Source organism: Doryrhamphus excisus, linkage group LG5 (assembly GCF_037039965.1).
Source record: "Doryrhamphus excisus strain RoL-2023G ecotype Guam linkage group LG5, RoL_Dexc_Guam_v1.1, whole genome shotgun sequence".
In the NCBI taxonomy this organism is placed as follows: Eukaryota; Metazoa; Chordata; class Actinopteri; order Syngnathiformes; family Syngnathidae; genus Doryrhamphus; species Doryrhamphus excisus.
The window spans coordinates 16,008,649-16,032,526 of NC_136361.1; the positions used below are offsets into that span (position 1 = coordinate 16,008,649).

Below are 23,878 nucleotides of genomic sequence, written 5' to 3' on the forward strand. Positions count from 1 at the left end.
TGCAGAGGGATGTGCGTATCATATTTTATGATGAGACAGACGGCACACGCGTGCAACTCGCCTTGCCTGCCTCACACTGACATGACAGTAAATCTCTTCTTTATAGCGGCGTGATGGAAGTCACGTATAGTTTGTTGCAAGGGGGGCAGACTGGAAAATGAGCAGCAAGGTGACCATTTCAAACAATGTCAAAAAGAACATAAAGCCGTTAACCGTTAACATGCAGTGTGTCCTCCTCTCCTGCAGGTGGCGGTATAGGCAGCCAGCAGACCGTTCTCCATGAGGAGCAGTAGAAGATGCCGGCTCTGCCAGCACTGCTGCTGTCAATACACTTCCTGTGCTTTTTCTTGCTAGCCAACATGCCGCCACACTCGCTCAGTCAGGCCCCCGTGCTCTCCTCCGTCCGAATGGGTGAGTTTACCGCCGTCGACAGTCAAAGTCAATGTCCTTTATCCAAAGTACAGTGGAACCTTTGTTATAAGTCACTGATAAGTCCCTAAATCACCCTGGTTAATGATCCCAATGCTCATACTGAATCAGGAAGTACACTCTAAAAAGTAATTCAGAGTATCTGTTGACAACACTTGATTTAATACATAAATGCAATGTAAAAAATGTAATTAATTGATTTAGATAAACTTTCCAAGTTGCTAACTTTATTTTTTAATTTATGTTCAAATAATAATGTTATTATTGCTGTGCTATTACATGAACTTAATTTTGCATGTCATATACACTCAAATTTTATTTATTTATTTTATTTAGCAAATTATATATATATATATATATATATACATATATATAAGTTAAAAAGCTGTGTGCATTATTATAATTAAGTAGACAACAAATTAAACTACTTTGAATAAAACGATTAAGTCAGTTGACTTAACATATTTTTTTGAGTTACGGACTTAAAAACTTGATTATTCTTATTATTCTTTTTTATTTAAAAACAATTATTCAGTATGCATTACTTAAAATAAGCTTTGAGTGAAGAGGAAACGCTAATTCGTGCAATGCAATATTGTTTGTTGGTTCAAAGCAATTTCAAATTAAGTTGTCATAACTAAGAAAGACTAATGGAAATTGTTGCGTTGATTTTTTGTTGTTAAGGCTAAACATTTATTTTTTGAGTGTATATTAATTGTAATGGTTTTATTTCATTTGAACATGCATCAGATTACAATTGAATGCATCACATAATCAGTTCACAGTTCCACATGTCCAAAAGGAGTAGGAAGAAGCAAAGCTTATTAAATCCTACCCCTCCATCTGGTACTTTTACAATCAGTAACTGTTACATTTGTTCACTTCCTGCTTTCCTAATGTATATTTTTTTGTCAGGTGTCGCAGGCGTATGCTGGAGCCTATCCCAGCTGTCTTCGGGCAAGAGGCGGGCTACACCCTGGACTGGTATAGACAAACAACCATTCACGCTCACATTCATACCTATGGACAATTTGGAGTCGCCAATTAACCTAGCATGTTTTTGGAATGTGGGAGGAAACTGGAGGGTGGAATTGAACTCGGGTCTCCTAGCTGTGTGGCCTGCGTGCTAACCACTTGTTCGCCGTGCAGCAAAATAAAGGTTCAAAATGTGGGAGGAAATTGGAGTAGCCGAAGAAAACCCACGCATGCACAGGGAGAACATGCAAACTCAACACAGAGATGTCAGAGCGGGGAATCAAACTCTTGTATCCTAGCTGTGTGGCCTGCGTGGTAATCACTCGTCCACCGTGCAACCCCACCACCTAATTTATTTACATTTAAAAATTCACTTAGAAAGTGATCAAAAAATAAATTTTTGCAAGTGAAAAAGTTTGTAATAGTAAAATTTAAAAAAACAAAAAAAACATGTATCTTGATTTGCTTCAAGACTCATGTTGGTGGTGAAAAAATGCTCAATTAGTCTTTGGCATCACTGGTACCAACTTATATGCTCACTGAGTTGAAGTCTTGCAAACATTACTGCAGTTTGAGCAGATTTTTGCTGATGTTTTTTTTCCATGATTTTTGGTTTGGGTTTTCTCCGGGTACTCCGATTATCCACCCACATTCCAAAAACATGCTAGGTTAATTAGTGACTCCAAATTGTCCATAGGTATGAATGTAAGTGTGAATGGTTGTTTGTCTATATGTGCCCTGTGATTGGCTGGCGACAAGTCTAGGGTGTACCCCGCCTCTTGCGTGAAGACAGCTGTGATAGGCTCCAGCATACCCCCGCAACTGTACTATGGATAAGCATCATATAAAGTGTATGAGTGGATTTAGTCCACTTTAGAGGTTCCACTGTACACTACATTAGGCTGATGATGATCCCCTCTGAGTGGGGAGCTAAAATCGGTTTGCACCCCTGCAAGAGCAACATTATGTTAAATTTTTTTACTGTTCATTTGAAAATGACAACAGACAGGTTAATGAGAGATAAGGTGACATGAACAGCTTCCTTTACCTAAATCATAATTAACATGAATCATTAACGACACCCCCCCCCCCCCCCCCCGCTGATATGATTAAAACCGTCCCAGTTTAATCACATTGCAAATGTCAGCGATGCAAGAGCACTGCAAATTTAGAGGAGAGTGCAGTCACTTCAGGACCGAGTTGCTATTTCAGGCTGTCAGTATCAGCGTTAAATCTGTTTAGAGGAACACAACAACTCTGCCTGAAGCAACTCAAGAGAACAGAGGCCATGATACCAAAAACTAAACAAAGAAACAACAAGCAGGATGGGAGTGTCACAACAGTCCAATACATACCTTTTAACATTTGCATTGAAAAAGAAGGCACGTTTTTTATTTCAATCAATATATATTATGTCCTTTTTAATTACATAATGAAAAATTTTAATTGAATGACTTTTTAAAAATCGATATAATTCAATTTGTGTGTCTTTATTTCAACTATTTAATTAACTGATTTAATTATAATTATCAGATTTATTTAATCAATGGAAGTGAATTAAATCGTGGAGAAGTCAATCAGTTGTTAAATTAAATTATAAACTTTTCGGGCTTCATATTAATTTAATTTGATCCTTCATAAATGTGGTATTGTTTTTTTTCAAAATGTACGTATATTGATTTGTATTGTTTTTTTTTGTTTTTTTTATTTGTATTGTTAAATGTAATGGTAATGGTATTATTTCATTTGAACATGTATCAGATTTCAGATTACAACTGAATGCAGTTCACAGTTCCAAACATGTCCAAAAGGAGTAGGAAGAAGCAAAGCTTATTAAATCCTACCCCTCCATCTGGTACTTTTACAATCAGTAACTGTTACATTTGTTCACTTCCTGCTTTCTTAATATAGTTTTTTTTTTGTCAGGTACCGAAGTACGAAGTGATATGACCATACAATGACATAATCGGTACCATCGGTACCATAGTAACTGTCATTATAGTGATAGTAAATGTCACTTAAAGTGGACCTGTTTTTTCTCCACTTTTCTGGCCCATAAATATAGTTAGAATTTGTATTCTCGTGTTAAATTAGGTTTTCACATTTGGAAGTGAGCCCTGAAAGAATTTTTGGATGGCTATACACACCCGCTTTTACAGTTTTTATCTTGCCTGCACTCAGTAAACACAGACTTATGTACAGTAGCCAGAAGTCCTCGGGAGCGCTTGGGTATGGCCAATCACAGCTGCGTGGGCATACCGAGAGGAGGGCCGGGGGTGGAGTCAATTAAACAGGTTGGAAGTCGGAAGTGCATGCAAAGAGGTGCAGAAAGAGGTGCAGAATCTGGAAGATCTTGAAAGCCTTCTGTGTGTCATATGTAGGTGCTCTATAGGAATCCATAACTCAATACAAAGAGCTGGAAATGAGCATAATAGGTCCCCTTTAAGCATTATATTTACAGTAAAGCTTTAGATTATCTTAGATTATGTTTTTAAATGTTCTTATTTATTATATATCAAAGCTAACAAAGCTGTCTTTCACTCTTTCATCCTTTTAGCTGCAATCTTGGACGACCAGTCGGTGTGTGGGCGAGGTGAGCGTCTGGCGCTGTCCCTGGCACGGGAAAACATCAACAGCGCAATGGAGGGCCCGGCCCGAGCCCGAGTGGAGGTGGACATATATGAGCTGCAGAAAGACTCACAGTACGACACCACTGACACCAGTAAGTGAGGCCATCTTTGCTTTTTTTTTAAGATAAAAGCATCAATGGAGTTTGAACACAATTCTCTTTGTGGAGTTTGCATGTTCTCTCCGGGTACTCCGGTTTTCTCCCACATTCCAAAAACATGTTAATTAGCGACTCCAATGTGAGTGTGAATGGTTGTTTGTCTACGTATATGTGTCCTGTAATTGGCTGGCGACCAGTCCAGGGTGTACCCCCGCTACTCACCCGAAGACAGCTGGGATAGGCTCCAGCACCCTCCGCGACCCTCGTGAGGATAAGCGGTAGAAAACTAATGAATGAATGTATTGAGTTGTGGACTCCTATAGAGCAGCTACACACAATAACCAGCAAAGAAAGCACTCTAGACTTCATTAATTCATTAATCGTGTTTAGTTGTCATGTCATGGGGGCTGCATGGCCGTCGAGTGGTTAGCACACAGGCCTCACAGCTAGAAGACCAGAGTTCAATTCCACCCAAAAACATGCTAGGTTAATTGGCGACTCCAAATTATCCATAGGTATGAATGTGAGTGTGAATGGTTGTTTGTCTATATGTGCCCTGTGATTGGCTAGCGACTAGTCCAGGGTGTACCCCGCTTCTCACCCAAATACAGCCGGGATAGGCTCCAGCACCCCCGCGACTCACGTGATATTAAGCGGTAGAAAATGAATGAATGAATGAATGAAAATGAAGCTATGAAAAAGCATCCATCCATCCGTTTTCTAGGCCACCTGTCCTCACTGGTGTAATGATGTATGTTGGAGCCTATCCCAGTTGACTGTGGGCCGCTAATCGCAGCTTTGAAAGAACACTGACAAGCAAACAAATGCCATGGTGCCTTCTACGGGGTGTGGTGGCAATTCATTGCTACATCCCGCTGTTTTGCTTGATGGCATTCCATGTTTTCCCAACTAATCTTGTTCGAATTTTACACACCAAATTTTTGGCTAAACACCCTGAAGTTAAAATGAGTGTTTTGTAACCGCGTGCTGAGCCTTGTGACAAATTTCGAGTCAATACGGCTCATGGGGTCAAATAACAGCACCACCATGTGGTGTATTTGTCAGAATAATAATAGCACAAGAAATAGTCAGCATGCACATTGCAACCCTTTTGTCAGCAGCGGTTTCTGACGTGAGGAGGTTGCTTAGTCACACATTCATTCATTTTCTACCGCATATCCTCACTAGGGTCGCTGGGGGTGCTGGAACCTATCCCAGCTGTCTTTGGGCGAGAGGCGGGGTACACCTTGGACTGGTGGCCAGCCAATCACAGGGCACATATAGACAAACAACCATTCACACTCACATTCATACCTATGGACAACTTGGAGGGTGGAATTGAACTCGGGTCTCCTAGCTGTGAGGCCTGTGCGCTAACCACTCATCCTGCCATGCAGCCTTTAAACCGACATTTTGTGAAATAATGTGCTTTCAAAGTTTGGAGTTCAGACCTAATTTTGTGACCATATATTATTATTATTATTAAGATGAAAAGTGTAATGATAACCACAGAACAGAAAGTTTGGTGTCAAAATTTTGGATTTATTAAAATAGTGCCACCATTTTGTGTATTTGTTATTAAAAATACCCTTCAAAATACAAAATTTTTACCCTTTTGTGTGCAGTGTTTGGTGTTTTGGTGTGCGCACACACACACCAAAAAATTCAGTCATACAAATTTTGCCAAAATTCAAACTTTTCTGTTTCTTGTGTCATATCGCCTTCGAAATGGCGACAAGAAACTTTATGGATATGGGTCAAAAACACAAATGCCCTTGTCCATATTGTCGATTATCGTTCAACAGCGGGCAAAAAGGTCTCTAGCGACAACCATTCATTCATTTTCTAATGTTTATCCTCACGAGAGTCGCGGGAGGTGCTGGAGTCTATCCCAACTGCCTTCAAGCGAGAGACGGGGTACACCCTGGACTGGTTGCCAGCCAATCACAGGGCACATATAGACAAACAACCATTCACACTCACATTCATACCTATGGACAATTTGGATGGTGGAATTGGACTCGGGTCTCCTAGCTGTGAGGCCTGCGTGCTAACCACTTGTCCGCCCCGCCATGCAGTTGTTAAACCAACATTTTGTGGAATAATCTGCTTTCAAAGCTAATTTTGTGACCATCTATTATTAATATTACTAAGACGAAAAGTGTAATGATAATCACAGAACAGAAAGTTTGGTGTCAAACTTTTGGATTTATTTAAAAAATGCCACAATTTTGTGTGTTTGTTATTAAAAATAAGAGCACACACCAAAAAATTCTGTCATAGAAATTTCACAAAAATTCCCACTTTTCTGTTTTTTGTGTCATATCGCCTTCGAAATGGCGACAAGAAAATTTATGGATATGGATCAAAAACACAAATGCCCTTGTCCATATTGTCGATTATCGTCCAACAGCGGGCAAAAAGGTCTCTAGCGACAAACCATTCATTCATTTTCTAATGCTTATCCTCACGAGAGTCGCGGGAGGTGCTGGAGTCTATCCCAACTGCCTTCAAGCGAGAGACGGGGTACACCCTGGACTGGTTGCCAGCCAATCACAGGGCACATATAGACAAACAACCATTCACACTCACATTCATACCTATGGACAATTTGGAGGGTGGAATTGAACTCAGGTCTCCTAGCTGTTAGGCTTGCGTGCTAACCACTCGCCCACCGTTAATGTGCTTTCAAAGCTAATTTTGTGACCATCTATTATTAATATTATTAAGACAAAAAGTGTAATGATAACCACAGAACAGAAAGTTTGGTGTCAAACTTTTGGATTTATTAAAAAAAGTTCCACCATTTTGTGTATTTGTTATTAAAAATAAGAGCACACACCAAAAAATTCCGTCATAGAAAATTCTCCAAAATTCAAACTTGTCATATCACCTTCAAAATGGCTACAAGAAACTTTATGGATATGGGTCAAAAACACAAATGCCCTTGTCCATATTGTCGATTATCGTTCAACAGCGGGCAAAAAGGTCTCTAGCGACAAACCAAACGGCGTTAAAAGCATACCATCTTTTTTTTTTTTTTTTTTTTTTACAAGTTGGTGCAGATGAGTTTACATGTTCACTGGAGACAACCAATGACCCGCTAAGCCGCTCTCGTTAAAAGCGGTGGACCAGTGCCCTCCAGTAACATCTGCTACTGTCTGCCGCTGTGCACCGTGCAGCTCAATAAAAATGCTTTTGATATTACACAATAAAAGCACACACCAGTGTGTAAAACATGGTGGGAGAGACTTTTGCCTGCTTCAATCCCGATACTGTAGGTCGATGACCCCGCCACCAGCTACTGGCAAAATGTCTAGTTGTGCATGAGAAAGCTTGTCTACATACAGTATGTGTGTTTGTGTGTCCTTGACCAATGGGCAGGAGACTCTTGACAAGCTTATTTGCTCAAAGCCATTTTTTGGGGGGTCTTTGTATCAGAGAGCTCGTCATCTTACAGCTACAACTGTCTGAAGCTTGCATGTACTGTATAATACACGTTACACACACTCGCAAAGAAACACACCCTGCTTTGCATGATGTGTATTATATTTATGGACCGGTCAACATTTGTGCATTTTTTGTACTAATTTTGACCCTTGACTGCCACTTACTACAGTCCAGGTACACATTTTGTCGGTTTCAGTGATGCAATGAAAGGCTATGATTGGACAGGGTCAAGGTTGGCAGGTCTGGGGACAGTACTAAATACACATACTGTAAATGCTTCAATTACACAAATAACCACCGGGGTTTCTAATTAGAACCGTGTCAAAACTGTTAGCAGCAATAGTTGTGGCTGTAGGCAACTTCCTGATGTTCTTTTTATGAATTATATGTGCAATTTACTGTTTACGCTGTACATTGTTGTTCATATTTGATGTCATGTATTTATTCTCCACATATTATTATTATTATTATTATTATTATTATTATTATTATTATTATTATTATTATTATTATTCTTATTCTTATTCTTGTTATTATTATTATTATTATTATTATTATTATTATTATTATTATTATTATTATTATTATTATTATTATTATTATTATTATTGTCATTTATTATACAGGAGCCAGGCTATCCATCCACCCACCCACCCACCAGGGTAGGTCACAAATAAACGCCTGGTTATCGCACAGGCCACACAGCCAGGAGACCCCGGGTTCGATTCCCCACTCGGGCATCTCTGTGTGGAGTTTGCATGTTCTCCCCATGCGTGCATGGGTTTTCCGGTTTCTTCCCACATTTCAAAAACATGCTAGGTTAATTGGCGACTCCAAATTGTCCATAGGTATGAATGTGAGTGTGAATAGTTGTTTGTCTATATGTGCCCTGTGATTGGCTGGCGACCAGTCCAGGGTGTACCCCGCCTCTTGGCCGAAGACAGCTGGGTTAGGCTCCAGCACCCCCAGCGACCCTCATGAGGATAAGCAGTAGAAAATGAATGAATGAATGAATGAACTAAGTTTGTCAAATAATTAAACATTTTAATCAGATTCATCACAGTTATTAAATTAATTAATCATGATTAATCACTTGGGTATTCTCCAGGTAATCCGGTTTCTTCCCACATTCCAAAAACATGCTAGGTTAATTGGCGACTCCAACTTGTCCATAGGTATGAATGTGAGTGTGAATGGTTGTTTGCCTATATGTGCCCTGTGATTGGCCTCTTACCCGAAGAGGGATAGGCCCCAACATGCCTGCGACTCTCGTAAGGATAACCGGTATAAAAAATTGATGGATTTTTAATATTCTAATACATATTGGACACCAATTGGTTTGTAAGCTAGAAATCACACCAAGTACCGCCTGGATATAAAGTGAAGAAAATAAGTATTTGAACACCCTGCTATTTTGCTATTTCTCCCACTTAGAAATCATGGAGGGGTCTGAAATTTTCATCGTAGGTGCATGTCCACTGTGAGAGAGATAAACTAAAAAGAAAAATCCAGAAATCACAATGCATGATTTTTTAACAATTTATTTGTGTGATACAGCTGCAAATAAGTATTTGAACACCTGTGTATCATCTAGAATTCTGACCCTGAAAGACCTGTTAGTCTGCCCATTAGAAGTCCACCTGCACTCCATGTATCATCCTGAATCAGATGCACCTGTTTGAGGTCGTTAGCTGCATAAAGACACCTGTCCACCCCATACAATCAGTAAGACTTTAACTTGTAACATGGCGAAGACCAAAGAGCTGTCCAAAGACACCAGAGACAAAATTGTACACCTCCACAAGGCTGGAAAGGGCTACGGAGCAATTACCAAGCAGCTTGGTGAAAAAAGGTCCACTGTTGGAGCTATCATTAGAAAATGGAAGAAGCTAAACATGACGGTCAATCTCAATCGGAGTGGAGCCCCATGCAAGATATCACCTCGTGGGGTCTCAATGATTCTAAGAAAGGTGAGGAATCAGCCCAGAACTACACGACAGGACTTGGTCAATGACCTGAAAAGAGCTGGGACCACCGTTTCCAAGGTTACTGTAGGTAATACACTAAGACGTCATGATGTGAAATCATGCATGGCACGAAAGGTTCCCCTGCTTAAACCAGCACATGTCAAGGCCCGTCTTAAGTTTGCATATGACCATTTGGATGATACAGAGGAGTCATGGGAGAAAGTTTTATGGTCAGATGAGACCAAAATAGAACTTTTTGGTCATAATTCCAATAAGCGTGTTTGGAGGAAGAAGAATGAAGAGTACAATCCGAAGAACACCATCCCTACTGTGAAGCATGGGGGTGGTAGCATCATGCTTTGGGGGTGTTTTTCTGCACATGGGACAGGACGAGTGCACTGCATTAAAGAGAGGATGACTGGGGCCGTGTATTGTGAGATTTTGGGGAACAACCTCCTTCCCTCTGTCAGAGCATTGAAGATGGGTCGTGGCTGGGTCTTCCAACACGACAACGACCCGAAGCACACAGCCAGGAAAACCAAGGAGTGGCTCCGTAAGAAGCATATCAAGGTTCTAGCATGGCCCAGCCAGTCTCCAGACCTGAACCCAATCGAAAATCTTTGGAGGGAGCTCAAACTCCGTGTTTCTCAGCGACAGCCCAGAAACCTGACTGATCTAGAGAAGATCTGTGTGGAGGAGTGGGCCAAGATCCCTCCTGCAGTGTGTGCAAACCTGGTGAAAAACTACAGGAAACGTTTGACCTCTGTAATAGCAAACAAAGGCTACTGTACCAAATATTAACATTCATTTTCTCAGGTGTTCAAATACTTATTAGCAGCTGTATCACACAAATAAATTGTTAAAAAATCATGCATTGTGATTTCTGGATTTTTCTTTTTAGTTTATCTCTCTCACAGTGGACATGCACCTACGATGAAAATTTCAGACCCCTCCATGATTTCTAAGTGGGAGAAATAGCAAAATAGCAGGGTGTTCAAATACTTATTTTCTTCACTGTATGTTTGTTTTGCCATCACCACTGTTTTCATACCTACTCTTATTATTGTCATTTAATATTGCGAGGAAAATGTCAAGTTTGGTTAATACATTTCTATTTGTACAATTATTTCATATATATTTCATGTACATCCCACCAGTGGTCCTCGTAACACAGTTTGAGAATCGTGACACGTAGACAAATAGTCCTACTTGAGCTGTTAAGATCCCCCCCAAAGCTCTTTTGACTCTCCCTGCAATGTTCTTGGTCTCGCCTCATGAGATAACGCCCCTTGTTGACCTAAAGGTTTGTCCTGGTGATCAAATTCAAGCCTGTGTAGTATTTGTGTTTCTGGGAGAACAGCTTGTTTTTTTTGTGTGTTTTTTTTTAACGCTTCTTCTCAAGATAGACAGGACAATTTGTCACAGATTGATTTTTTTTCGTTTTGCTCTTTATTCCCCCCTTCCTCCAGGGGTTAGAGACGTAGGTCAGAAGTGATGTCCAAATAAGAAGGAAATGTAGTTTGGGTGGGAGGATGTTGTCAACTGTAAAGTGGATGCTGAGTGGTGTGTATGGTGTGTGTGTGTGTGTGTGTGTGTGTGTGTGTTTCCTATGTTGCTGTCAAACATCTGCTTGTTAAGGACAGCAGCCAGAAGCAGATGTTTGGGCTTTAAGCCTGTTCATGTTTTTTTTAATTGTGTTTGTCAGGCGGACGTGTGAGTGTGGTACCGCTATTGATCAATGACCCGAGCACGTACTGGTCAATCGAGTTTTTTAGCTTCCAATTTTGGGACTTGTCATGGTGGGAACATACACACATACACACACTGCAAGTCAATTACAATTTTTTTGCTCAGATGTGACCTGTATTCGATTTTTTCATGTCAGTAGCCACATATACATGGACCCAAATATTCCAATTGCATTCGGTTTATTTGCTCAAACGGAAGGAATTGAACCTTTGTAAGAAAAGTGCCAATCCGAATGAACACATTTTTGCCGCTACAAAAACTGTCCAGGGTTTTCTCCGGGTACTCTGGTTTTCTCCCACATTCCAAAAAACATGCTAGGTTAATTGGTGACTCCAAATTGTCCATAGGTATGAATGTGAGTGTGAATGGTTGTTTGTCTATATGTGCCCTGTGATTGGCCCCCGCTACCCTCGTGAGGATAAGCGGTAGAAAATGAATAAATTAATGAATGAACTAAGTTTGTCAAATAATGAAACATTTTAATCAGATTCATCACAGTTTTTAAATTAATTAATCATGATTAATCACATGGGTATTCTCCAGGTAATCCGGTTTAGTTATAATGGAATACATCACATAATTCAATTCACAGTTCCACATGTCCAAAAGTAGGGAGAAGCAGAGCTGATTTAATCCTACCCCTCATCAGTTTCACATCTATTGCAGTACATTTATTCACTTCCTGTATTCCAAATGTGATATTTTTTAATGCATAAAGAAGTGTAAGGTGGTGTAACCATATAATAATGTAATGGTGATTTTTCACAACCATAATAAATAAGACTCCACAATCCCTGCGACGGGCTGCAAGGTGGACGCGTGGTTAGTGCGCAGGCCACACAGGTATGAGACCCAACTTCGATTCCACCCTCGGCCATCTCTGTGTGGAGTTTGTATGTTCTCCCCGTGCATGGTACTCCGGTTTCCTCCCACATTCCAAAAACATGCTAGGTTAATTGGCGACTCCAACTTGTCCATAGGTATGAATGTGAGTGTGAATGGTTGTTTGTCTATATGTGCCCTGTGATTGGCTGGCGACCAGTCCAGGGTGTACCCCGCCTCTTGGCCGAAGACAATGAATAAAATGAAGTGAATGAAAAGAAAAAAAAACTGTCCATACTTTTTCTCTCTTCCTGTCTAACATTCGTTTTTCTTCTCATTTGTTTTTTCAATATCATTTTCAGTGTGTCAGATTCTACCCAAAGGCGTCGTCTCTGTGATAGGCCCCGCCTCCAGCCCTGCCTCTGGCTCGACTGTCAGTCACATATGCGGCGAAAAGGAGGTGAGCTACAAGAATCACGTGATGGTGATGATTTACTGCATGTTTGCTTCTAATGTTTCCCTCTTTCCTTGCAGATCCCGCATGTCAAAATCGGTCCAGAAGAGACGCCACGCTTACCGTATCTCCGCTTTGCCTCCGTCACTCTGTACCCAAGCAACGAGGACCTGAGCTTGGCCATAGCGGCCATTCTGCGTTCCTTCAGCTACCCTTCAGCCAGCCTGGTCTGCGCTAAGGCTGAATGTAAGTGTTAGAAGTGTTATAAAGAGATAAAATCCTGCTGATGTGGGTACCTTGCAAACATATGAATTGGAATACGCACAAAATCTCATGGAAAATTTTAGCATGAGACACAAGGATATTGCAGAAAAGAAACCAAAATTTGGTGTTTATTTTTCAGTTTCCTCCCACATTCCAAAAACATGCTAGGTTAATTGGCGACTCCAAATTGTCCATAGGTATGAATGTGAGTGTGAATGGTTGTTTGTCTATATGTGCCCTGTGATTGGCTGGCGACCAGTCCAGGGTGTAACCTGCCTCTTGCCTGAAGACAGCTGGGATAGGCTCCAGCATACCCCCGCGACACCTGACCAAAAAAAAACTATATTAGGAAAGCAGGAAGTGAACAAATGTAACAGTTACTGATTGTAAAAGTACCAGATGGAGGGGTAGGATTTAATAAGCTTTGCTTCTTCCTACTCCTTTTGGACATGTGGAACTGTGAACTGATTATGTGATGCATTCAATTGTAATCTGATGCATGTTCAAATGAAATAAAACCATTACAATTAATATACACTCAAAAAATAAATGTTTAGCCTCAACAACAAAAAATCAACGCAACAATTTCCATTAGTCTTTCTTAGTTATGACAACTTAATTTGAAATTGCTTTGAACCAACAAACAATATTGCATTGCACGAATTAGCGTTTCCTCTTCACTCAAAGCTTATTTTAAGTAATGCTTACTGAATAATTGTTTTTAAATAAAAAAGAATAATTAGAATAATAAAGTTTTTGAGTTCGGAACTCAAAAATATGTTAAGTCAACTGACTTAATCATTTTATTCAAAGTAGTTTAATTTGTTGTCTACTTAATTATAATCATGCACACAGCTTTTTAACTTAATATATTATATATATACATAATTTGCTAAATAAAATAAATAAATAAAATTTGAGTGTATATGACATGCTAAAGGGGCGGCACGGCGGTCTAGTGGTTAGCGCGCAGACCTCACAGCTAGGAGACCAGGGTTCAATTCTTGGTGACTCCAAATTGTCCATAGGTACGAATGTGAGTGTGAATGGTGTACCCCGCCTCTCGCCCGAAGAAAGCTGGGATAGGCTCATCGTGAGGATAAGCGGTAGAAAATGAATGAATGAATGATGTTGGGCGGCGCGGCGGTCAAGTGGTTAGCGCACAGGCCTCACAGCTAGGAGACCCGAGTTCAATTCCATCCTCTGTGTGGAGTTTGCATGTTCTCCCCGTGTGTGGGTTTTCTCCGGGTACTCCGGTTTCCTCCCACATTTTTAACCTTTATTTTGCTGCACGGCGATCAAGTCATTAGTGCGCAGGCCACACAGTTAGGAGACCTGAGTTCAATTCCACCCTCTGCCATTTCTGTGTGGAGTTTGTATGTTTTGTCCGGGTACTCCGGTTTCCTCCCACATTCCAAAAACATGCTAGGTTAATTGGCGACTCCAAATTGTCCATAGGTATGAATGTGAGTGTGAATGGTTGTTTGTCTATATGTGCCCTGTGATTGGCTGGCGACCAGTCCAGGGTGGGACTGCTGGGATGAGTGGTAGAAAATGAATGAATGATGTTAGTTCACAACGGGCATTAAAGGATTAACTTAAGTTTTGCTTTTTCTTTAGCTTTAAATTTCAAAAAAAGCTTTAAAACCTAGCTTGTGTGTCTGTGTGTGTGTGTGTGTGACTGCGATCAATGTACGTGTTGGCGTTGGCTTCCTTTGTGTGCGCCTCAAATGCTTTGCAGCGTTTGGACAGCGATCATAAAGTTGTGTGAGAACTCTGCTCACGCTTCAGGCTTCTTATTTATTATACTCCTGCACACTGTCTGTCTCTCTCATCTTCCTCTGAGGGTTGTCAGACTCCACTCATCTAATAAAAATTATTTTGGAATGCTTTCCAGTTTTGGAGGAAAATTACGAGGCAGTCAGACAGCTTTAAGAGCACGGAGGGGGGTGTGAGTTAGTCACAATAGTTCCCCTATATTTTCATTTTGAAAGAGCACATTATTGATTGATTATGCAGTTTCTCGTTGGACAGGAATTAAAGGGTAGATGGTGCATGCTGTGGTGCATAATAACACACCAGGGTCTAATTCCGTGGCGCAGCGCAAGGTGGCGCAGAGTGACACAAGCCACATAGTGGTAATTTGGTACAGCGCACCACTGTGCGCAGCCAATTCGGTAATTTAGTTGACTGTACTGCGCTGAGATGGGCGTGGCGGCGCGCCACGGGAGTTGTCCACATTTTTAGCTTGATGTAGTGACAAAACTTTGGTGCGCTGAAAACTCGCCAGGTCTGACCTGGTCTATTTTTGGTGCAGGTGATGCGCAGGTGATGTAACCGTCTGAAACAGGATGTACATTTTTGTAGGAATTGGCTTCCTTCCCCTTCGCTCAGTAAGCATCCAATCACTGTTAGTATGTAAATGAGCCAACATGCAGTGCAGGCTTTGTGGAAACAGTTAAAGTGACCAATTAAATGACTAATAATTAACTAAACACAACGATTAATATAAAGTTGGTTGTTGAAATCTGACTGTAGGTTATATTTTTTACTGTTAATTTTTCTTGAGGAGGAAATACCGTGAATATACCATCAAAGGTTCTCCTATTTGGCGAAGTAGCATGATCCTCGTGGTGCATGATGCGCATTGTGTCCGGCGCATTTAAAAGCAATGAGAGGCGTTCATTTTATTGGTTAAGATAACACTCGGCTGTGTTAAACCCTTCTCTCCTCCATCTTTGCAACTTGCGGCGAGGGAAGGGACAGAGGCGTGGGTGCGCTGCGCCGGAAATTGCAAAGTGTGCTGTGCAGTTCAGGTGCGCCGTGCCCGGTCTACAAAATTAGAGCTCACTGTGTAGTGGAGGTCTGATGATGTCTGTGGAGTTTTTTTTTTTTTAGACAAACAAAAGCCGATAGCATCACTGAGAGCCCGATCATTATCTTCTGGCTTGAATTGAGCTGCGGCTTTAATAAGCCCAATTCCTGAAAGACTTGTCTTTTATTGACTCCAGAGAGCTTTCAAATGACATTTTTCATCCTTTGTTCAAGGCAATGATAGAATATGTTGGGTAACATAAAGGTGGCGCAATATATCCAATTTGTAATATATCACATTGCTTTCTGTGCATGGTGTTGGTAATGGTTTCATTTTATTTGAACATGCATCAAGTTATAATGGAATACATCACATAATTCAATTCACAGTTCCACATGTCCAAAAGGAGTAGGGAGAAGCAGAGCTGATTTAATCCTACCCCTCATCAGTTTCACATCTATTGCAGTACATTTATTCACTTCCTGTATTCCAAATGTGATATTTTTTAATGCATAAAGAAGTGTAAGGTGGTGTAACCATATAATAATGTAATGGTGATTTTTCACAACCATAATAAATAAGACTCCACAATCCCTGCGACGGGCTGCAAGGTGGACGCGTGGTTAGTGCGCAGGCCACACAGGTATGAGACCCAACTTCGATTCCACCCTCGGCCATCTCTATGTGGAGTTTGTATGTTCGCCCCGTGCATGGTACTCCGGTTTCCTCCCACATTCCAAAAACATGCTAGGTTAATTAGCGACTCCAAATTGTCCATAGGTATGAATGTGAGTGTGAATGGTTGTTTGTCTATATGTGCCCTGTGATTGGCTGGCGACCAGTCCAGGGTGTCTCGCCCAAAGACAGCTGGAATTAATGGTAGAAAATGAATGAATGATGTTAGTTCACAGCGGGCATTAAAGGATTAACTCTTACGTTTTGCTTTTTTTAGGGAATCAATTAAAAAAGATTAATTTGATGGTTGCACGGTAAACAAGTGGTTGGCGCACTGGTGGCCACACAGCTAAGAGATGCGGGTTCGATTCCCCGCTCTGGCATCTCTGCGTCGGTTTTCTCCGGGTACTCCGGTTTCCTCCCACATTCCAAAAACATGCTAGGTTAATTGGCGACTCCAAATTGTCCATAGGTATGAATGTGAGTGTGAATGGTTGTTTGTCTATATGTGCCCTGTGATTGGCTGGCAACCCCCACGACCCTCGTGAGGATAAGCGGTAGAAAATGAATGAATGATTCTGGGATTCCAGTCTAGAGTGAACCCCAATGGTCGCCCAAAGACAGCTGGGATAGGCTCCAGCAACCCCTGCAACCCTTGTGAGGATAAGTGGTACAGAAATTGGATGGATGGATGATTTTTTGAAGCTAATCTCTGTACTTTTTATCAAATTCCAGCCTGGCCAGATTCCTAATCTTCTGGCTAATGAGTAGTTTGCATCGTTCCCGGTGTGGCCATTATACTTTTGTTCATAAATTCCATGACTATATCATGTCATCGCTTTAATATCGCAGTGATTCCTACCCCTAGTACAATATATTTGCCTCCTCAGTGTGTGTCTTTTTTTTTTTTTTTTTTTAGTCTTTTTTCTATATTTTTACAAGGTTATGCTGCAAGACTCTGACCCACTTGGCTGTGCTATCTTATCGCCATGGAGTCGGTTGCCATGGCTGCAGGAAAGGTGCTAACTGCCACTCACTGAGCTTGTTCTACACTGAATGACTGTGGGGGCGTACGTACATGTGGTGGCGCTGCCTCTTGTGTGTTTGATTGTCTTATTCCTGCATGATTTTTTTGTTGTTCACTTTTCCCCAGCTTGCATGTACAGTGTGTACAGTATATACTGTAAGCCGAGTGTGTGTGTGTGTGTGTGATGCGAGGTGGCAGACAACCAGCCCACTTGTCTTCATCATGTTGTTTACCTCACAGTGCAGCCTTACTTTCAATTAGAGTCGCTTTAGCCGTTTGTTACACTGACACCATCTATCCACAGCAATTTTAGTAACGTTTTTTTTTTTTTTTTTTTGGGCAAAGCTGGCGTCGCTTTATTAACGGCCCGCTGCGCAATTAATCCTCACTCGGCCAGAAGATTTTGGGGTCATTTCCGACGCATCCTTCTCTCGCCGTGCCTGGATAACAACGTGCTATCAGAGACTAATTCCATTAAAGCAGATGTCATGAGATGGATGAGGTGGAGGACGGAGAGGATGTTGCGCACACACACACACACACACACACACACAAAAAAGGGGGGAGGAGCTGCACAATAGAAGATGGATACAGACGCAGAGAGATGTGGGGGTAAAAATATGTGACACTAGCAGAGTGAAGGAAGAGAGGAAGCTGTAAAGTGCATTGATTTTTTTTCCTCTCTCTCTCTCTCTCTCTCCCCGCCTTCCTCAAACTAATTAAAGTTTTGGCCTGGTTCAGTGATTACCCCTCTCCTTACAGAGGCTTTCTCCTGCTGAAGGGCTCTATCCAGCCACCTCTCCCCATCCAGATGCATGACGCCACCCTCCTCCCCTTTTCCCCTGCTGCTTATTTACATAACCGGGGGCGCTTTACTATAGAATTACAATTAGGAAAAAGGCAAAGTGTAGACTATCCAGTCAGTGTCAAGTGAGTCTCCACTGCCACCGCTTATGCTCATTACCCACAAGCAGTTTCCTTTGCAGAAAGCCAATCAGCTGAAGTGCTGGATTTCTGTGTTTTGTTTGTTACAATTCCAGCTGTTCTCTCCCCGTTTTTTTTTTTCTACCTCCAGGTTTAAAAAAAAAAAACTGTTGCTCCACGAAATGAAAAACAGTAATAGCTGACACTGCAAAAATAGAAAAGGATGTGTGGTACACCGGAATGATTTTTACCATTTTTTTCAAAAGGTCCCTGATTTTGCAAAATGTTCTTTTTAATGATGTTCCAACACAGCCGTGTCTAAAGACCAGCCAGGGGGTCATTTGCAGCCTGCATCTCATTTTTATTGGTCCCCAGTATATTTTAAACAACATAAATAAACAGTAATTAAGTGTATAGCATAGTTAGACCTGCATTCATTTTCTTTAAGAATAAATTCAAGTGTAATAATTTACTTTTAAGTGAACCCAGCATCCTTCATTTTTTTTCTTTATGTAACCCATGGGAGAAAAAAGTTTGGGCAATCTTATTACTTAACGGTAACATGTGTCCCTGTTTGGGCTTGTTTATGAGAGCCACACAATATCTACAGTATCCATCACTTGTTTGCCCCACTTTCAAGAGGTGCTCAAACACAAGAGGACAGACCTCCTTCCTCGTGATGTTTGATGACAAGACATGAAACTGGTTATGAAAAAAGTCAGGCCTCACTACACATCTTAAAGTAAAGCCAGGAGTGCTACAATAATACAAATAGATACTTTCAAATATCCATCCATCAATTTTCTATACTTATCCTCACAAGGGTCACGGGTGTGCTGGAGCCTATGCCAGCTGACTGGCGAGAGGCGGGGTACACCCTGGACTGGTCGGCAGCCAATCACAGGGCACATATAGAGAAACAACCATTCACACTCACATTCATACCTATGGACAATTTGGAGTCGCCAATTAACCTAGCATGTTTTTGGAATATGGGAGGAAACCTGACCATATTGGTACTTGTTTTATATATTTCTTAGCTACCCTTTTTAGTGTTGCTAGTGTTGTCCAAGATGACACTGAGTGGGAGTGTTATACTGATTAATGACCTCCTGTGATTTCTGATGGGTTAACAAGCTTGACGTGAGTTCCCTTATAGCTTGTGATTGGCTCCTGCCAAAGAAAGAGCTTTTGCCGAGCGAGCGACACAGGATTTAAAAGATTAGTAATAGTAGTTTTGAAGTATAGTAGATGTCACAAGATTAGAACATGGCCATAAATTAGCATGTTTTTGGAATGTGGGAGGAAACCTGACCATATTGGTACTTGTTTTATATATTTCTTAGCCACCCTTTTTTAGTATTGCTGTTCTAAGATGACACTGTGAGTGAGAGTGTTATACTGAGTAATGATCTCCTGTGATTTCTGATGGGTTAACAAGCTTGACGTGAGTTCCCTTATAGTTTGTGATTGGTTCCTGCCAAAAAAACGAGCTCTTGCCGAGCGAGCAGCACAGGATTTAAAAGATTAGTAGTAGTTTTGAAGTATAGTAGATGTCACAAGATTAGAACATGGCCATAAATTAGCATGTTTTTGGAATATGGGAGGAAACCGGACCGTATTGGTACTTGTTTTATATATTTCTTAGCTACCCTTTTTAGTGTTGTCTGAAATGTTTTTGCGCCCCACTTGATTTGAAATACTCTTATCTATTTATTTATTTGTACTATATAGACTGAAATTGAAACTGAAAGCAGCCAAGTGCAACAAAATGGAGAGCAGTGAAGCATACAAGCGTATTCTCGAGTCATATCGCATGCTGAGTACAAGAAAGTCATACAGGTTGGCAGGTCTGCACTAACATTGAAAGTCCTCTCTGACAGTTCCCTGCGACCCCCCACCCCCCTGCCCCCATCTCAGGGGAACCCGAGCTACTATTTCCCCACTGCTATAGATCAACAGCTTGATAGATGGACATATATTTAAAGCAACAGTTATACTGTATTCTGCAGCATGAAAAGTATGTTGATTGGTGTCGCAGTGAAGATGAGCATCTTTGTGGTTGCCATGGCAACCGCTGATCTAATATGTTCCAGGTCTTTGTCCATTTGTATTTACTACAACATCTTAAAAGTCAGTTATACTTATAACAGTGGCCTTTGGTGAGTGTATGAAGTTTTAAAGTCAAAATAATGCGTATGAAGAAACAATTCTACTCCAAAGTAAAACTCAGCTGAGGTTGTCACACATGCAACCCGGAGATATATGACCATTTTTTTTAACAGTTCCTGCAAGGCTCCTGCCTGCCGTCTGCTGATAGAGACATTGATATGCAGGCTGACTCCCATGTTGCTCTGCCTCAGGCCTGCTGAGATTGGAGGAACTGGTGCGTCGCTTCCTCATCTCCCGCGAGACGCTGTCAGTCAGAATGCTGGATGACAACTTGGACCCGACCCCGCTGCTGAAGGAGATACGTGACGACAAAGTCGCCACCATCATCATCGACGCCAACGCCTCCGTCTCCTACCTCATCCTTAAGAAGGTCAGACCTCTCCACCAGTGAACATTCAATACACGCTAAACAAACACTCTTGTCGCTCGTGAGATTAATTTGCTTTTCCTTTTCAAAATAACAAACAACATCTGTATTTAACAAATGTAACAAATACATATGTATTTACTGCTCGTATTGTTTATTGAATTTACACACGATGAGCCAGTTCAAGGAACAATGCAAGCAGTTGATGTTTGCTAAATACAAGGATGAAGAGTCTTGAACCAGTCATGATGTGCTATACATATCACTATATTGACACTTACTATGGTACCCATTATGTCATTGGATGCTCATATCACCTCCTACTTCGGTAAGGGACAAAAAAAAAAAAAACTTAAACTATATTAGGAAAGCAGGAAGTGAACAAATGTAACAGTTACTGATTGTAAAAGTACCACATGGAGGGGGAGGATTTAATAAGCTTTGCTTCTTCCTACTCCTTTTGGACATGTGGAACTGTGAACTGATGAGATAAAACCATTACCATTACCATTACTTCTTGGCATGAGGCTGTGGCTTTATCCAACATGAGACTGAGGGCAACATATAAACAGGCCATTTCAGCAAAGCGGAGGCAATGCAATTGATATTGTTTTATGCATCAACCATAGCTAACACAGCCATGACTTAGGCTAACATTCTGGATTGCTCCCAAACCTGAGCAGTATGAGCAACCACATGTAGTCGCCCATATGGGATCACCTCAGCATACATACAACATACTCTGGATTCTAGAGTCCCCAAGCAGTTGCCTGCCTTTCTTAGTGCAGCAATCCTGCTGATAGTCGATCGATATCTCAATAGATACTACTGAATGCTCCCGTAAATGAATGAACAACTTAATTTGGACAGGAAACGAGACTCACTAATGACGAGAATACACAATGTGCGTCTCATTGTGACTTAATTTAGCTATAATATACCCAATTTACAACATACTCGACTTACATAACATTAAGATATGACTCATTCATTCATTCATTTTCTACCTCCTCACGAGGGTGACAGGGCATTCTGGAGCCTATCCCAGCTGTATTTGGCCGAGAGGCGGGGTACACCCTGGACTGGTCGCGAGCCAATCACAGGGCACATATAGACAAACAACCATTCACACTCACATTCATACCTATGGACCCCCCACCCCCAAAGCAAAGATGGGTACCATTACAGAGGTTTGCATTATTGCAGTCGCCAGGTGTTTCTGTGGGTTTGAGTTGCTCACACAAGACGTGGACATTTTTTTTTTTTTGGGTACATAATGTACATTTTTCCTTTGACATCAACAAGGTTAAAGTAGTGTCTGTACTTCCATTTGGCAAATGCTGTCCAAACCATCTCTCTACGCTATGCTGTATTGCACTTTGGACGTGTTCTAAACACCTGCCCACCCAAGTTCTCTGATTGGCTGAAGACGCAATTTTACTAAAACCTGAGCCAATCCTCATTGCTTATGTGGTTATCTCACCCCCTCCTTTGTCACTCTGCAACACACTCACGCTCTCATTGTGCTGCAGCTTAGTTATGAAGTCGGTGAGTATTTTTAGACGGCTTCAGTAACGTACAATAACGGGGTGTCGGAAATGGTATAACGGCGTTATACTGACAGTAAAAGTAATTAGTTAGGTTACTGGAAAAAGTAACAGCGTTATTACATGACTTAAATCATGGTAAAAATGACAATCATACAGTATTAGACAAATATTAGCGAAATAATATAGAGTACATGAGAGTAAAAACTTCGAGAAACATTGCACTTTATGAAACAGAATGTAGTATAGAACTAACAATCATTATAACGAATATATAAAAGATGATACTTTATATGTTAGTAAATATAACATAGACGATTTTGTCCGGTTTGAGGATAATGACATTAGACGATGTGGTTCCCAGTTGGGTTGAGTTCAGTACGGGAAAAAAAAAAAACAGATCCTGAAGTGAGCTTATTAGTACAACTTTTAATTCCCATGAAGTTTTACAGAATATGCTTCAGTAACCCGATGAGGGGTCTATTTTTTGCTTCCCGAGCCCCGAGGGCACCAACATGCGGAACAGGAATGGCCTGCCAGCAGCGATCACTTGCGCTCGCAGTGCTTGACAGTAGGACGTCTTGTTTCGGAGTGGTTTTGAATCTGAGTCACTGCACGGGTACACGGGAGCGTCTGCCTGCCGTGGGCCAAATGTTCCTCATGATGTAAAACAGTGATTAACGTATGCTACCGTCTCTCCTCCATGCTCTCCCCTGCCTTGTTCCCCCCAACATGTCACCTTTGCTCCCTGTCTCTCAACTTGCCCTCCCAACATCAATCTCTCTCTTCTTGTTCACCACCCGCCTCTTCACCATTTTTTCCATTTTCCAACCTTTTGTCCTGCAGGCGTCAGAGCTGGGAATGACGTCAGCATTCTACAAGTACATCCTCACCACTATGGTAAGACGGCATACAGCAGCGGGAGCAGCGCTTCTATCTGTCTTTCAATTCACTTCCCCCCCCATGGTCCTTTATGAGCGTACAAAAGGTGCAGGCGGGATTAGATAAGCCAGAGGAGAAGAGGAGGAACAGACAGAACGGGGAAGAAGGGTGTGATGTGATGTGAGAATCAAACATGCAGGAAGTGTAGAGGACGAACAGAACAGGCATAACAAACGATGACGATGGAGGTGAAGGTGATGCCGACCTCAGCCGCTTCCTCTTTTTAGCATTTCAATTAATTCAGCCTTCACTTTGCCAACTCTTTCTTTCCTTCAAATGTTTACATAGAGTACTGTACAGAAGCCGCCGTGAATGGAGATGTGAAGATTTAGCATTGGTTCTGTCATATAGAGGATCTTTGACTAAAGGTTTTGAAGTAGAACCATAAATAATGGATAGTCATTTACGCACCAGCAAATACAAATACACAGTGTGGACATTGAAAGGGTGAACGGAAATAAATTTCTGGGGATCACAATAGATGACAATATGAGCTGGAAACCTCATATTACAAATATACAACATAAGGTGGCCAGAAATATTTCAGTATTGAACAAAGAAAAAATTTGTT

The 23,878-nt window shown here is 41.3% G+C and overlaps 1 protein-coding gene across 3 annotated transcripts in view; it reads left to right on the plus strand.

Moving 5' to 3' along the window:
• grik5 (glutamate receptor, ionotropic, kainate 5) overlaps positions 1–23,878 on the plus strand; it is a 165,602-nt gene that overhangs the window by 108,785 nt on the left and 32,939 nt on the right. For all 3 annotated transcript variants that reach the window (XM_078790786.1, XM_058053106.2, XM_078790785.1), the window contains 6 exons: positions 247–411; positions 3,962–4,126; positions 12,483–12,580; positions 12,655–12,820; positions 20,643–20,821; positions 23,212–23,265. In XM_078790786.1, the coding sequence (XP_078646912.1) occupies positions 297–411; positions 3,962–4,126; positions 12,483–12,580; positions 12,655–12,820; positions 20,643–20,821; positions 23,212–23,265 (777 nt within the window). In that variant the 5' untranslated portion in view covers positions 247–296. The remainder of the gene's footprint in view (positions 1–246; positions 412–3,961; positions 4,127–12,482; positions 12,581–12,654; positions 12,821–20,642; positions 20,822–23,211; positions 23,266–23,878) is intronic.